The following is a 17,705-nucleotide window of genomic DNA, read 5'->3' as shown; positions in this document are numbered from 1 at the left end:
GAAGGACTGACAAGCTTTGACTTCTTAACCTTCCTTAGCTTTTAATCCACGGTGTGGAAAGAGAGTGTGTGGGGGGCGGGAGTAGAAGCACATCCACTGTCTTTTGCACTGTGTGCTAACTGAGGTGCTGATGTAATCTAGAAATTATCACATTCACAAATTAGTTGTAAAACAACCTAAGCCATCCATCAGTCCTTAAGTATTTTAAAGACTGATGGACAGTCGGACCAATCAGAGCCGGGATGAACTGGTGAGAAAATAGTGCTTCACAATGAGCATGACCAAGAGATGCTCAGATTATATAAGTATATTAAATCAGTCTTAGGTATTAGGAAAGCATAAAGACAAGAGAAGGTATAATATCCCGTGCAGTACTCCTCATACAGTGGGGCAAAAAAGTATTTAGTCAGCCACCGATTGTGCAAGTTCCCCCACTTAAAATGATGACAGAGGTCAGTAATTTGCACCAGAGGTACACTTCAACTGTGAGAGACAGAATGTGAAAAAAAAAAATCCATGAATCCACATGGTAGGATTTGTAAAGAATTTATTCGTAAATCAGGGTGGAAAATAAGTATTTGGTCAATAACAAAAATACAACTCAATACTTTGTAACATAACCTTTGTTGGCAATAACAGAGGTCAAACGTTTACTATAGGTCTTTACCAGGTTTGCACACACAGTAGCTGGTATTTTGGCCCATTCCTCCATGCAGATCTTCTCGAGAGCAGTGATGTTTTGGGGCTGTCGCCGAGCAACACGGACTTTCAACTCCCGCCACAGATTTTCTATGGGGTTGAGGTCTGGAGACTGGCTAGGCCACTCCAGGACTTTCAAATGCTTCTTACGGAGCCACTCCTTTGTTGCCCGGGCGGTGTGTTTTGGATCATTGTCATGTTGGAAGACCCAGCCTCGTTTCATCTTCAAAGTTCTCACTGATGGAAGGAGGTTTTGGCTCAAAATCTCACGATACATGGCCCCATTCATTCTGTCCTTAACACGGATCAGTCGTCCTGTCCCCTTGGCAGAAAAACAGCCCCATAGCATGATGTTTCCACCCCCATGCTTCACAGTAGGTATGGTGTTCTTGGGATGCAACTCAGTATTCTTCTTCCTCCAAACACGACGAGTTGAGTTTATACCAAAAAGTTCTACTTTGGTTTCATCTGACCACATGACATTCTCCCAATCCTCTGCTGTATCATCCATGTGCTCTCTGGCAAACTTCAGACGGGCCTGGACATGCACTGGCTTCAGCAGCGGAACACGTCTGGCACTGCGGGATTTGATTCCCTGCCGTTGTAGTGTGTTACTGATGGTGACCTTTGTTACTTTGGTCCCAGCTCTCTGCAGGTCATTCACCAGGTCCCCCCGTGTGGTTCTGGGATCTTTGCTCACCGATCTCATGATCATTTTGACCCCACGGGATGAGATCTTGCGTGGAGCCCCAGATCGAGGGAGATTATCAGTGGTCTTGTATGTCTTCCATTTTCTGATGATTGCTCCCACAGTTGATTTTTTCACACCAAGCTGCTTGCCTATTGTAGATTCACTCTTCCCAGTCTGGTGCAGGTCTACAATACTTTTCCTGGTGTCCTTCGAAAGCTCTTTGGCCTTGGCCATGGCGGAGTTTGGAGTCTGACTGTTTGAGGCTGTGGACAGGTGTCTTTTATACAGATGATGAGTTCAAACAGGTGCCATTCATACAGGTAACGAGTGGGGGACAGAAAAGCGTCTTACAGAAGACGTTACAGGTCTGTGAGAGCCAGAGATTTTCCTTGTTTGAGGTGACCAAATACTTATTTTCCACCCTAATTTACGAATAAATTCTTTACAAATCCTACCATGTGGATTCATGGATTTTTTTTTCACATTCTGTCTCTCACAGTTGAAGTGTACCTCTGGTGCAAATTACTGACCTCTGTCATCATTTAAAGTGGGGGAACTTGCACAATCGGTGGCTGACTAAATACTTTTTTGCCCCACTGTACAGGAGACATTTTGTTACCAGAACAGCAACGTGTCACTCACTCAAATATACACATAAAATCTGTGCTGGGGTGAAACCTTCACTTTCAGACAGAGAGTTGTTTTCAATCTTTGCTCATCATGCACACCTTAGCATGACCTTGGTGAGAAACTTTGGCTCTAATGCAGCTGGCTGTTTTATCATTGATGCCCACTTTAAATTATAGAAATGCTACTGACCTCTTGGGTCTCGAGTCTAACAAAGGCAACTGTGTCTGTAGCTCCATATAACACTGCTGCTTTGCAAATACCCCCTTCTTACATTCAGTTCAGCTCTGTTTTATTTATACCACACCACTTGGATACATATGATATTACAATAATGTCAAAGGAAATATGACAATTACCTTTGTGCATTTCACAAACTCTCACCAAGTTAAATGTTGGTGGCAAGCTTCTTCTACCCTTAAAGTGGAGTGGAAAACCCATCACAGTGGTGCTGTACAGCCATCAAACTCATATCAGGAACATGCAGCTCCTGATCAAGATGTACTTGCAGATGGACAGGGAGGAAAGAAACAAGACAGGCAGAGAGAAAGAGGACAAAACACAAACCACAAACTTAAGCCTCGAAAACATTAAGTTACGTTAACTTAAAAGGGGTGAACTACACTAACTTGTTTATTTTGAGTTTGCAGTGCTCGAGTAGGATAAGTCATTTGAAGTTAATATGGTACATCCAAGCAAAAGTTAATTACACTTCATACAAATCCTCTGTTAAGCAGATATTACAGTAGCACACACTGAAAGCAACATTATGCAGCCACAAGAGGTCTAAACACAACACAGCTGAAATAATAATCATGAGCCCCATGAGTTTTTGCATTTGCTATTGCAGAAGTATTACATAATTCGTAAAAACAAGCACAAATTCAGTAAATTAAATGAAACAAGTTTGCACAACTGCACTGCTCTGTAGGCAGGTGAAATGTGCAGATAACTCAGTGTAAGCAACTAAACCTTTCAATTAGCCTGGAATAAGTGAAATGCAATCAATTGAATCATGGAAATACTTTAAATGTCCTTCTTTGGATCAAGTGAGTGCACTGTACAAATTAGCACAGTGGCATTTATAGTGTATGCCACGAGTGCATGTTTATAACATGAAATAGCTACATTTATATGGAGTGAGCCATCGGATGGTTCAGCGTTCAGGGAGCTGGTTACATGCTGATCAGATAGCTGAGCTCTGCTTCCCATTCTACTTTTGGAAATTGTAAGACCAAGAAGTGCTCTGTTAGGATAATATGGGTATGTGAGGTCTTGAAGAACCTGGTCATTCGGGGTTTTAAATTTGAGGAGAAGGATTTTACACCAGTTTTTTCAATTTTTGGAAGTGTGCTCAGCAATTTCACTATGGCACTGCTGACCAGTCAGAGCATCTCAGAGTTATATAGGAGCAGGTTGATGGTAAAGAATTACAAAAGAATTAACAATGCACGGACTCTGGCATCACTCTGAGACAGGGTTCTTAAATTAGATATTATTGCACAGATGAAAGAAGGTGGCCCCAAAGAGTTGTTTTATGTTATCAAGGACTCCAAACTTCTGCTATCACCAAACACATGAACCTTTGGACTACTGACTCATCATCTACTCAAACAAACTGTCAATAAGACAGAAAGCAGCATAGTGTGCTTCCTATAAACCCAATGGTACTTTCCAGTTTCAGTAATAAATCGTTGAGATCACTGGCATTAAATAAAATGATTCTCTTGTCCATCAGTCTTTAAGAAGATTGTAAACTTTCACCAGTTCTGTTTAAACTGTTTCTCTGACAGAAACAATTCACGACCATTTGCAACCATTTTTTAAAGGATTTCAGCTATACTGGGGCAGGATTTAGGTCGATAAGTGGCTGAAACGCTTGGATTGAATGAAGCCTTTATTAAGTAGAGGTTTAATTACATCGGCTTTACAGCCTGTGAAACCTAGTTTGTTGATAATGCTAAAACGTACCTGTAATTTTTAAAAAATATTATCATTAAGCCAATTACACCTGAGATTTTTCTTAAATAACTAGAACCTCACCTGTTAAAACAGCAAATGACTCGAGCAAACACTACTTTCTGTTTGACTGAGGCACTTTTTTCATGCAGTTTTGCATCATATTGTCCATGCAAGCCACTGCAAAATTTGGAATATATGCCTGACATAGTAGTTAGAGTCAAAAGATCAACATGAGCGCAATACATGTTTAAACAGGGAGATGTCCTGGGTGAACTGGTGCACAAAGCTTAAAACATCTGAATGTTATCTGTGGTAAGCCACTCACAATCTGCAGTGGCTCTTAAGCGCATGCAGCATGTTCAGTTCACTGCAGCCCTGCAGCTGGATTTTTAAACTAATAAGGAGGAAGGAAAACGTCACATTTTAAACATAGTATCAACAAAACAAAGACGCCCAAAAGTGATGCTCAAACACATCACCCTCTGCTGAGGCCGAGTACTGTGTCGGTGGTCTCTCCCATATGCAAGTGTGAGGATACGTTTGTTCTGTAATTAGATTAGTAAGGTGAGGCTGTGCTAAACTGGCTCCCTGCAAGCCTCTTAGTGACATGGCCAACAGCACTGACAGAAATCACTTCAAAGCAAGGTCAGACACACGGTCAGCCCAGTTGAGCGAAGAACCTGTTTGGCCTACAACAGGAGATGCAACGCTGCACAGTGCTAACAGAAGGGCATCAGCACTTCTGATCAGTAACTTCCTGACTAATTTTAGTCCTAACGCTCTTTTTGTTTGGAGCCTAACACACAATTTTACCCATGTTGAGAGGGTATAAAAGGTCAACAGGACACATTTGGAAATGACTCAGTATTTTTTTGTCTTAAGCAAACATGTAGGTCTTAAGCTGACAGTATGAAACTGGCACATTCGCGGTCACGTGGTTCGCAAAGCTGTGTGTTTCTCGGAATTACTTTCTCTCGTGAAGCAGTTTGTCACAGTAAATTATTCATACTCTGGGAGGGCCTGTGGGAGGAGCAGTAGAAAAGCTTAGACATTTGCCTCTTATGTGACCTCACTTAATTGCTGAATTCATTTGGGAGCCTCTGCAAGTGACATCACTTAGTATTTTCAGGGTCAGAGGATTTGAGCTATGAGGCAGGGAATGCTTGAACAGCATTTGAGAACGTCACGTAAAATGTGGGTTAGGTAACAGGAAACCTCCTGTGACTGTCTGAATACACTGTCCTCAGTGAGCTGCTTCTGATCAGAGAAATGCATGTAGAAGATGGACACACACAGTGATATAAATACAAAAGTCTGTTATTATTGTTGTTGTTAACATGTGATTTTTATTTTTTTTAATTTTGTTTTTTAAGTTTTAACATTTACTCTTGGTTCAAGTATAAATTGTTCAAAATGTAAGTCATATATTAAATAGAAGTATATTGACATCAAGTAGTCCCAGCAGCTCTCTAAGTTAAATTACTGTATCTGTCAAAAGCAGCAATGACCTGTAAAGATACTGCAGCGCCCTCTGCTGGTTACTTGTAGTTTTTTCAAAGCGACACAACAGAATTAGTTGCATATCGACAGAGGTGGGTAGTAACGAGTTACATTTACTCCGTTACATTTACTTGAGTAGGTTTTTGAAAAAAATGTACTTTTAAAGTACCTTTTTTGCACGATACTTTTTACTTTTATTTGAGTGCATTTGTGAAGAAGAAACTGTACTTTTACTCTGCTACATTTGCAAAATTCGACTTGTTACTTTTTAAAAAATAATTAGTTTAACACATTAGATAACATGCCGTCAGTGGAGTTTCCGGTAACTTTTTTACCAATCAGATGTGGCCATACAGTCACATGATCAGTTTGAAACTGTGGCAGACAGAGCAGCCCAGGAGTTTCAAAGTAGCAGCAGAGGTGGGTCGAGTATCCAAAAATTGTACTCAAGTAAGAGTAGCATTACTTTAAAATATTATTACTCAAGTAAAAGTGAAAAGTAGTCTTCAAAAAAGTTACTCGAGTAAGAGTAAAAAAGTACTTGGCAAAAAGACTACTCAGGTAGCGAGTAACTGTTTGAAATGTCCGATTTATTTTATAAATAAATGCTATCAGACAAACAAAATAAATAAATACACAAATTTTAGTATTTTCAAAAGGAATATGTAAAAAGATCAACAAAATAAGGCACAACAATTCTAATTTCAAGATTTTCACAACAAGCTTTTTTCACCAATACCTACAGTAAATAATATAAATATATAAACAGTGCAAACAGAGTATGCTTGGGGAGTGTGATCGTGTGTACAGCGTCTCTTTATGTCTGTCTCCACGTTGGTTGAGTGTGGAGTAAGTGCATATGAGAGCATGAGGGTGGGAATGGATGTTTGTATATGTGTGTGCCTGTATTTCTGTGTCTATATGTCAGGTTGGGTGTCAGGCGCCACCTCTCTGGGGACATCTCAGGCCCTCCAAGGTTTGGAGGCCTATCTCCCCCTACCACCACTTCCCCTGCCAGTGGCGGACTCCCTCAGACATCGGTGCGTTGGTGGTTCTTTGTGTCCGGGGATGGGCGTCCAGGTGCTGCACAATAATGTTTAATATTTAGTATTTACTGTCATATTCCCATATATCATTGTGATGTTGTTTATTCTAGTACTCTTGTTCTCTTCTGCTTGTTTTCTTTTTTCTTTCTCAGCAGGTGATCCAGGTGATCGATATATGCATTTTTTTTTTCTCTGCCCGTTCTGTTGGTTTTTGTTTTTTGCCCTTCTCCCCCGTCCCTCTTCTCAGCTGTTTCTCTTTCCCTCTTTCTTTCTCCCCTTCTTTCCCCCAGTTAAGTCTGTCCCGTATTCAGTAAGTGAAAATAAAATAAACAATAAAAGGTGAATCAAATGGACCATTACGGCAAGGCTGGGATGGTCAATTTGGTAAAGTAAATCCGTTGGGCATCTTTCTTTGCCTTTAGACAACAATTCTGATGGCAAAAGAGTCAAACGGGACAAAAAAAAAAAAACCCAAAAAACCCCCCCCAAAAAAAACCAGTGCAAACAATTTCCAGTGACAAGATATGCTGTAAACTATATATTCATTTTTGCTCCAAATGGCAGCAGCCTGAGAGAAAACATTAGAACGAGGCAACTTCAACATATGTACATACAAGGCAGCTCAGTTTACCATAAATTGTATGGGTGTGCATCTATTTCTGCAGATTTAGCAAAAATGTGCCATTTCTTAACTCAGTGAGATGATGGTTAAGCTTCAGCAGCAGTTTGCTCTCAAGGTTCTTTCTGTGAAGCTCTAACTGTTTAGCAGTGAACAGGAGTCCTGCATGACTGAGATGTCCTTCACAAGCTCCAGATGCAGGAAGAGCTGTATTGATTTTGCTCAACAGCTTCTTGCTGTGAGGAACGCCATGCAATAGATCCACACCTACAGTGAATGGACATGAAAAGAGACTACATGTTGCTTTTTTATATACAGTACAGATGTATAATTATGATTAATTTGCAGTTCTTGTTGGTGAGACATGTGATTTTATTTTATGTTACTTCAGAATCAGAATAATTTACTAATACTCAAGGAAATTATGTGGGTTACAGTTGCTCCAAGACAGTAACAGACTAAACTAATTATGTAATACAATAGGTTGCAGAATTTGAAATTTTAAAAACAGGACTAATATAACAAATTGCTCAATCATAAATATCAAGAAGACTGACAAGAATATTACAGAGGTGAGAATATATATGACTGACATTTGACTCTAAACTGTGAACTTTGGCATTTGCTATTTTACTGTAGAGCATGTGCAAAAGGGTGTAACTATTGAAGTGTTTACAGTGTATTAGATGGAGGAGTTGTACAGGGAGATGGCCACGGGCAGGAATGATTCCTGTGGTGCTTTCTGGTAATCTCAGTCTCTCGCTGAACGTGCTCCTGTGACTAGCCGGCACGTCATGGAGTGGGTGGGAGGTATTATCCACCTTTGTCCTCATCTGGGACAACATCCGCCTCTCAGACACCACCTTAAGGGAGTCCAGCTCCGTCCCCACAACATTACTGGCCTTGCAGATCAGTATATTTAGTGTGTTGGCATCAGCAAACCTCAACCTTCTGCCCCAGCATGCAACAGCATAGAGGATAGCACTGGCCACAACAGACTCATAGAAAATCCTTAGCATTGTCCGACATAACTTTTGGTCAATCTGAAATACCCTTTGGGTATTATAGTACAAATGAACTTTAACCATCCCTCAGTTTTGCTACTATACTTCCAGATTGCTGTTAGAACTATTAACAAGTATCTCACATTTACCTCTATAAATGTGACCTCTATAAAAACTGAAGTTTTGAGAATTCACCCCAAGATCAGATTGTGAAATGCTCAGGTAAATTCAAAAACACATCTCAGATAGCATGTTAAATGTTAAAGTTCATGACAGTACAGTTAGAAAAACATTGAACAAGCAGGGCTTGTTTGTGTTGCAAGGAGAAAGCCTCTTCTCTCAAAAAAAAGAGCATGGCAGCACAGCTTAGGTTTCCAAAGTTTCATCTGAACAACCACAAGAATTCTGGAACAATGTCCTCAAGACCAGTGTGGAGATGTTTGGCCACATTTGGAGAAAACCAAACACAGCATATCAGTCAAAACACGTCACACCGACTGTCAAACATGGTGGTGGAGGCGTGATGATTTTAGCTTGTTTCGCAAATCCCAACCTAACTGAAATGTTGCAGCGGCACCTTAAGAGAGCTGCCCATAAATGAATCCCCACAAACCTAAACAAACTGAAGCAACAAAGCAAACAAAATGAATCCACACTGATGTAAGACACTAATAAAGTCACACATAAAACGTTGATTTAAACTTGATGTTGCTAAGTGGTTCTACACAATACTGAATCATCTGTAGCGTGTGTGTTGTTTATATGGGGCTAAACTTTAGCTCCATATAAACAACACACAAATGGAGTTTAATTGAATTTTTCACATGTTGGTAACTGAACCTGAACAAACCTGATCGGGGACACAGTAGTTTATGCTATTTCTGCTAAAACTTAGTGTGAAAGTGGGAAAATAAGTAATCTTGAATGCATATAGTATTTTTTTTATGGTAGAGAGGGGTTAGTAATGTAAGACACACTTGTAGAAATATGAATTGACCCATTTTTACACAAAACACACTTTATTTTGCCACGGGGAGTCATTATGGCTCTGAACACTGCAAGTGACCCAGTTCAATTTTTTATCATTTTAATGATAGCAGCTTGATCACAGCTCTAAATATGCTTGTGTAGCATTTATGGGCTATCACATGTATTGTTGCTCAGACAATTATCGAGAGCATTTTGAGTTTATCAGTGTACAGACGTTGGTTGTTGCATGAATGGATGGGACTGTTTCTACTGACAATAAAAGGTGACAGATTGTAACTGCAGCTGAGATTTATCAGCTGTCAGTAGCTGTCACAACTACGTTATTGCTTTTATCTGCACTGACACCATTTGATGAGTCGTACTTCCAGGCTTTTGACGATTAGATTCACATGTGATTGCTGTTAGAACCTGCTGCATCCTGCAGCGCGTTAAAGGGAAATCCTGACATTTATACGTACCATACAGGACTCGGGTTACAGAAAGAGCTGTATATTGGAGAAAGTAAGCTTGGGCTTGAAGACAAAAATAAAAAACAGAAACACTACAACTGCAGCATGTTTGAAAGACATCTTAACAAAAAACTTTGCATTTTGTGCCATCGGACATGACAGTTACAACTAAGAGCTTTCCCTTGTCGTTTAGCATGCTTACGATCAACTGCAACTTGATGTTTTTATGTTAAGTGAACAAACTCTTAATAATATCATTATGAAATTATAGTGTACAACTCTGTAAAGACTCAAAAGCTTAGGTGTGCTTCCAAAAAGTGGTCTGTAATGGAGGTTTAGGGCCATATGTGTCCAGCAGGGTCACCTTTCATGACAGCAGCATTCAATCAGGGGTGGGGTAATGTGGAGGAGGAGGGGCGTTACAGATAAACAGTTTTCACTGCCCAAAGTTTGGCAGTTGAGCCACTTTTTTGGCATTTTGTACTCTGAGCTAGAAGCAAAAGAGCTCTGCAACAAGATGTTGTTTGCTGACCTACTGGCCATCATTGGAGGAATGACTGTGACTTTCTACCTTCTGAAAATCACTTGGAGATGTTGGTGTGGATTTAGAGAGTTTGTTTTATCATCAAAATGGCAAGTGGACTTGAGAACATACGGACAATGGGCAGGTAAGGTGTCATGGTCCTGGGTCATTTTGACCCAGTGTTCTTAGTTTTTCTGTAGTTTGTATTTTGTTTCTTATGTCCATTGGATTGTTTGGTTTGGTATTTGGATTCCCCCTGTGTCCATGTTTTTATTGTGGTGTTTGCTCTGGTACCGTGTTCCCATCCTATGTGTTCTGTGTTCTCCTCATCCCCTCGTATTCATCCTTCTTCTCTGCCTCTCTCTCTGCCTCTCTCTCTCCGTGCTCATCTCTGTGTACTGTGTTGTGTTTAAGGTCCACATCTTGGTGTCAGTATCGTCAGTTTCGTGTCCTCCCTGCTCGGCCATGAGTAATTGTCTTCAGCTGTGTTCCCCGTGTGTTCCCACTTCCCTCGTTACCTTCTGTGTATTTATGTCAGAGTGTCCCTTTGTTCTGTGTTGCGTCGTCCCTCTAGGTTGTGTGCATTTTCCGTGTCTTCCCAGCGCCTAAGCTTTTAGTTGCTCCCAGTATAGTTTTGTATGACTTTTTATGTTCCTGTTAATAAAGACCGGCCTTTGAGTTCATCCCCGTGTGTCTAGAGCCGTGCATTTGGGTCCTCTCTTGCCTTCACACAGCCGCCGCATGACATAAGGTTAAAGAAGAGGAATTACAGCGTACTCTTCAAATGTAACAGTGCCAGCTGTGGCGGTTTTAGGGTCAGGACTGCAAAGCCCTGGACATGGTACCTCTTTTCTTAACATTTTTATCATGCCAACTCTCAGATCATCACAGTGTCTTCGGTTTACATAGAACTGACTGGTTTGCAGTCAAAATACATGTGTTATCTGCTGCTATGTTGGCCGCCACACAAATCTCTAAGCTTATCTGGGACAGGTCTATCTATCCCCAGAGCACAAACTAAACAAGGAGAAGAAGCGTTTAATTTTAATGCTCCACGTATCTGAAGCAAACTCTCAGAGAACTAGAGGCCTGCTGCAGCACTCCGTTCATTTAAATCAAGGCTGAATACTCTGAAATCACATTCTTACATTCCACTTGCAACTTTTACTCTTGTGTTGGTTACATTTCCTCCTAAATGCTTCTAAAATTACATTGTTACTTTGGAATGACTCGTTGAGATGAGGCATGCAAATAAAGTTGCATTTGAGGTATATGTTTATCTGCACTAAATATAAAATAGTCTAATTCTACACGAGAATCTGTAACTGGATCTTTTTTATTAATAGATACAATTTTGCCCATGTTTTGACTGCTATTATTCCAGTAAACCTATCAGATGATACTGATTTTATTATTCTGCTTTTTGATATCCTCTGTCAACTAGCAATCTTACTAGTTGGTTATCACTACATTCACAGTAATGCTGGTTGTGCCGTACTGCTGATCAGAAATAATGGAAGTTTCTGCTTTGAATCCACATTTAAAAATGTATTTTTGTATAAGGAAAGCAAAACACATTATCTTTGTCCACAACAAATCCATGTTTAAAACTCCTGCTGGGTTTGACAGGAGTGTTGAAAGAAATAAAACTGATCTGACGTTTTTCTGCTTTCTCCTCTGTGCAGTTGTCACCGGTGCCACATCTGGTATTGGTAAAGCTTATGCCACTGAGGTGAGTCATCAGCTCCCCTTAACAATCGCTCTCTCTCCCACACACACACACACACACACACACACACACACACACACACACACACACACACACACACACACACACAGCTATTTTGTAGCCGAGACTTTCTTTTGTTACTTTTGTCACTTCTTTTCACGGAAAACAGAAAGTTGTGAATTTCAGTATCTTATAATGTAGCTGCGTTATTACGATGGAGTTTTAGGTAGTGTGTAGTCATGCAGCAATTAATATCGCCTCATGATGTACTGTTGATGTGATAATCATTCTTGCAAATATATTTTTGTTCACGCAGTGTGAAAAATTATCAATTTTACAGCTAGCTTATAAATAAGTTTTCACAGTTAATAAAATTGTTGATAGTAAACTCCAAGACCAAGACATGTGTTTTTTAAGTTCAGAATTATAAAACAATTTGACTGACTTTGTCTCCTTGTTGTGTGACAGCCACAAACTCTCTCTTTTTCTCTTCCAGCTGGCACGAAGAGGCCTGGATATTGTTTTAATAAGCAGATGTGATAACAAGCTTCAAACTGTTGCCAGAGAAATCGGTGAGTTCAAGGAAAATACTACTTTCTGCGGCTATTGAGACAAAATAATCAAAAATATATTGTTTGTTTTCGTCAGAGGGTGTGTATGGAAGAAAGACTCAGACCATCCCAGTGGACTTCACACATGGCTACAGTATCTACACTGCCATAGCCAAGGAACTACAAGGCCTGCAGATTGGAATTCTGGGTAATACATACCCACCTACTTTCCAACTTGCCTTTTTCTTACATACTTACTTACTGAAGCTGCTAATTTTGCATGTCCTTATGCCACATAGTTAACAATGTGGGAATGACCAGTACTGACTGTTTTGCCTATTTCCTGGAAATACCGGATGCTGAACAGGTAAGCGTTGTCGTGTTTTAATGTTATTAAACAGTTAATGAACTGTTTAATATATTTCTTCTGATAACAATCCTTTTTTCATTTTCTGTGTTTTTCTGACCAGAAAATCACTCAAGTGATCAACTGTAACATACTGTCAGTCCCTCAGGTGAGAGGTCTTTGTGGGTATTTCTGAGTAATTTTCACAGCTTTCTCCAATAAATAACCACTGATTGATACCTAAATGAGTTTATGTTGTCTCAATTCAGATGACCAGACTGGTTCTCCCAGACATGGTTAAAAGGTAAAGACAGAAACATTCAAATTTAAAGTGATTATTAGGTAGCAAGGTATGGGATGATGTAATGGATGTCTGCCTTCCATCTTTGACCCAGAGGAAAGGGGCTGATCATCAACATCTCGTCTATGACAGGTGTCCATCCACAGCCTTTGTTGACGCTTTACTCTGCCTCCAAGGTGCTGTTTCAGTATGACGTACTTGCACTCATTGTTTCAGATATACGCTGACCCCGTCACACTGTAATGTTTTCTCACTGGCACACGGTTTGATGATGCTCACTTGTTGGTTTGTCTGTTTTCTTCTTTATTCCAGACTTTCGTAACATACTTCTCTCAGTGTCTCCATGCAGAGTACAAGTCAAAGGGAATTACTGTCCAGGTAAAGTGTGCAACTCTGGTCAAATTTCAAAATTTCATTTTTTTTTTTTCAGTTAAAAGCCAAATAACTCTGGCTCCCTTAATCTCTCCTCAGTGTGTGGCTCCCTTCCTGGTGTCCACCAACATGACAAAAAATGTGAAAGTGAACAGCTTCATGAAGAGCGCTACAGCGTTTGCTCGTGAGGCTTTGAACACCGTGGGTCACTCCAGCTGCACCACTGGCTGTCTATCACACGCAGTCCAGGTCAGTTATAAAGTGCTAAACTGTTATAGCTTAGAAATGATCCCCTCCAATACGTTAACATGTCACTTTTCCAACAACTTACAGAATGCGCTTCTTACAATGCTCTTGCCGGACTGTCTTCGGATGTCGACATTCCTCATTAGGAAACTACGAAGCTCATGCAAGAAAAACGATTGGACCGGTGAAAACAGGGAGTAGTCATGTGACTCCATCTGCACTGATATTGAGGTTGTTTTTTTTATGCAGGAGAAAATTATCACTCAAATATTACTGAATTACTTCAACTCTATGGTGAATAAAACCCATTCACGACTGTTTTAACTCTTAGACAACAAACTGGTTTCACCGTTTTACCTTAGGCATGTTGACATGGTCAAGATGACCTGATGACGTTCAGAATAGGGATGAAAGGTGATCTGTGTGACTTTGTATGTGGCTTGGTTTGCTTTCAATCAAAGGGTTATTTCATACCCCTGAGAGAGTTTGATTGCTCTTTCATACAAATATGAAAAAGTAGTAAACTGATTACAGTAGGGGTTGGCAACCCTAGGCATGCGTGCCACAGTTGGCACGCAAAGGGTTAACTGATGCCACGCCCATAGCTGGACTGGCCGTCAGGCATACCGGGCATTTGCTCGGTGGCCCGGTGACTTTTTTTTTTTCTTTGTAACTGTATAAACAATGAAAGGTGGTGGATTGGCCAGATGCTGGTCGGTGTGTAAAAATAACTCAGTTGTTTGGTGGTGGCTGTCAGGGCAGAGACGTTTAAAGGGGCGGGTGCTTAAAGCTAAAAAGGGGCACATTGAACCAGGCTGAATAACAACAACACACATTCATCAAGAATCTAATATGGGTAACAAGGCAAAGCAAACGTAGCCTATGTTTTACCTGATGGGTACAATGTTGCTGTTAAGGTGTTGCTGCTGCTCCTGCTGCTGATAGTGCTGGAGGGCAGGGCTGTGCTGATCTGAGACTGTAGACATTAAAAACTCCATAGGAGAGATGGTAGCTGATTAAACAAGTGTCATGAGATAATAACAAAATGCAAAGATTGGTGACAGCGCTTGGAACCATAAGGCAACAAAAAACTGAGAAATAAACTAGACTGTGAATCACTCTTTGCTTCTCTTCTTCCTTCCATCCCATCATTTCATATATCACTCTCCACTTGCTGTCCATCTGAGAACAAGGCACAACTTGCTATTGCAATAAACTATTATTTAATTATCCACACTTAACAACTCTTACACTTAATCTATAATAAAATGATGACAGAAAAATGTTATAGAAGCAAAACATTTCAGTTGTGCTTATTATTTTTGTTTATACTGGAATATCTCTCCAACAACTGGTACATGTGTTAATGTTACCTGTGCTCTTTGTAATCCAGCTGCTGAGGGATCCATTACCTTTAGTAGCCTCATACAGCTCCTACTGTTTCCTCCTCATGTCCTTACCAGGAATGTCTGGACAATGTTATATCATGAGTAATAATTTAAAAATCCATATACATAAAACACACACATGCACACACAGTGACATTTTAGACCTTCTTCAGAATACTGTATATACTGTGGGCACAAGTTTCCATCATGGTGCTGATCCAGAATCCTTCCCTTATTATTTATTACTAGAGCTACAATAATAAAGCAATGAGGGGAAAAAAGTAATAAATATGAAATAATGTATTTATGATGATTCCATTTGTTTCACTATCCACTCTGTGCAGGGAGAAAGCTTATTACATTTTTAAACTGTAGAGATACAATAATTTTGCTGCTGTAAAATCAGCATTTTGTCTTATTTAAAATATAAATCTAATATAATCTGTTTCTTAATGTACGTTCTTTAAAATACAGCGTGTGTTTTTTAAATATTATAATTATAATCATTATTATGTGGACATGCATATTAGATCGTTTTTTAGTGAAATATAATCCCCCCAGAAAGGCAGGAAATACTCTGTAACTTACTTTAAAACTAAATATGTTCCCTAAAACGGTGACAGAGCTACAGACCCATGACAGCCTTACCCAGTGAGCTAGCAGCTATGACCAGCACTACTTGTGCAGTTAGGACAGGTAATGTTTGTCGCGCTGTTGCACACACAGCACGCTCGTTTGTTTCAGTTCGTCAGTTGCCACAAGACAGCTTACCAACGTGTACGTAATAAGCTAATACTCCTGTGTGCTATACACTACAGTGTGCGCTGTACACCTACTTACTGGTTTTGTCGCATCAGTCTGTGTCTCTGAGTTAACTTGTGTTTCTCCTACAGCTCCGGACCGCAAAAAATGCGCGTGCTCTTTGTGAGCTCGTTCCCGGCTCGTAACCAGCGCGTTCTGCGATCATTGGTTAAATGTGATCATGTGACTAATACAAGCCAGATCCTTTTATTTAGCAAAACTGTGATTAATAGTTAAATATTATTGTTGAGGGGCACAGACAGGACTCCGCACGCACACACACATATAAAAAGAAATAATTAAAAAAAAACAAAAAAACAATTGCCTCAACAAAAGGGCACTTTGGGCACCCCCCTCTGCACGTGCCTGGTGGCTGTGGTGGTGCTTCCTCAGATTCAGTAACATTAGCAAGTGGTGGAGGCCAGCAGGTGGATGAGAGAAAGGGGAGGCAGGAGGAGAGACCCAGGCGGCCGCCGGTCTGAGTGTCAGGTGAACTGAACTTCAGGTAAGAAGTTATGACCTGCAGTCCATCTGGGTCAGATATAAACCAAGTTTAGGTGGAGTTTATTTTCGTTTTGCTGACTTTTTACAGTCAGTTACAATAACTCTTACTGCGTACTAGCTAGCATGACGGAGTTTCTATACAGCTGGGTGGGTGCTTTGATGGTACTAATAGTGAACTTTATTTTATTCATAAGGTTAGTTAGTAGAGTTGCCAACCGTCCTGTAAAAAGACTGAATCGTCCCGTATTCAGAGAAAATATTATGCGTTTCGTATTGAGGTGAAAAGGAACAGTTTGTCCCGGACTTCAGCTAGAATAAAAAAAGACACAAAGCTGGAGTTATTCTGTCATTACGCTGCACAGTTGCCTCTTCTTCTCTCATTCTCTCCCCCTCTCTCACCTGTTGCTACTTCAATCATGAAACGATCAATGATCCGCTGATCGTTTGTTTATCACCAACTTTGCACCAGAAAGAGGAAACCGCCGGATGTCGCGTTAAACAACAGCAGCACGTTTAAGCTTGATCAGCTGTTGTTAGAATGTATTTAGTATTACTTTCTAGTAGCTGATGTTTGCTGGAGCCACAGCTGTAAAAGCTGCTGGCCATGATATCGGTTTGTATATCTGGTGAGAGGGAAACATGCAGATGAAACCAGGAGATGTCCTTACTGAATCATCAGAGCTGAGCAGGGGATGGAGAAACAGGTTTACCTTTTAGGTGACATGAATGAGTTGAAGGGAAGTTATGAACTGTTTCTGAGAGACAAATAACACCAGGATCCTTTTTTTTAATGTAGCTGACAGCTGGTAACTGTGCAGGGGCGGGTCTAGCAAAGTTTTGCCAGCGGGGCCAGGTAGGGCATTAACAGGGAAAGGGGGACACAAAGAAATACCTTCTTATTCTCATTTAAAATGTCTAGCTTTTAATAAATAATTATCTGAAGCTTACAACCAAAGTTTCCATCTGGTGTAAAATGTATAGAAATCATATATATAACATCGAAGCAGCTGGAATCCACAGCTGTGTGTGTTCATGGAGTTTGCATTTTCACCTGCTGGACATCACTACCTGACAAGTTTAACTGTCTTCAGAACATTGCAGAGGCCTTATTGACAGTATTTGGTTCTACATATCTGTGTAAGCAGATTTTCTCACATGAGTGTCCTCAGGTAGCCGTCTGAATGCTGGACAGTCGGAGACCTATGTCTCTGAGTGGGAGACCAGAGATCACATTAACATGTGTGTCTCTGTATTAACAAACATGCCATATTGGCCCAGTTTATTTTTCTTATCATTGTTGTGAGGAGACCATAAATAACATTTGTATTTTCTGTTGTATAGTTCATTTGCTGTTATG

The 17,705-nt window shown here is 40.3% G+C and overlaps 1 protein-coding gene across 1 annotated transcript; it reads left to right on the top strand.

Moving 5' to 3' along the window:
- The first annotated feature begins 10,090 nt into the window (after window positions 1-10,090).
- Window positions 10,091-14,746, top strand: hsd20b2 (hydroxysteroid (20-beta) dehydrogenase 2). Its single transcript, XM_004564077.2, has 11 exons — window positions 10,091-10,255; window positions 11,796-11,842; window positions 12,336-12,411; window positions 12,488-12,598; window positions 12,690-12,757; window positions 12,861-12,905; window positions 13,006-13,040; window positions 13,132-13,213; window positions 13,350-13,415; window positions 13,509-13,658; window positions 13,743-14,746. The coding sequence occupies exons 1-11, from the start codon at window positions 10,105-10,107 to the stop codon at window positions 13,854-13,856; spliced, it is 945 nt and encodes a 314-aa protein (XP_004564134.1). The 5' UTR covers window positions 10,091-10,104; the 3' UTR covers window positions 13,857-14,746.
- The last annotated feature ends 2,959 nt before the right edge of the window (window positions 14,747-17,705 follow it).

The sequence above is a fragment of the Maylandia zebra genome, linkage group LG10 (assembly GCF_041146795.1).
Source record: "Maylandia zebra isolate NMK-2024a linkage group LG10, Mzebra_GT3a, whole genome shotgun sequence".
Taxonomy (NCBI): domain Eukaryota; kingdom Metazoa; phylum Chordata; class Actinopteri; order Cichliformes; family Cichlidae; genus Maylandia; species Maylandia zebra.
Note: the sequence above shows the minus strand (reverse complement) of the source record. Positions and strands in the feature narration are given on the sequence as shown.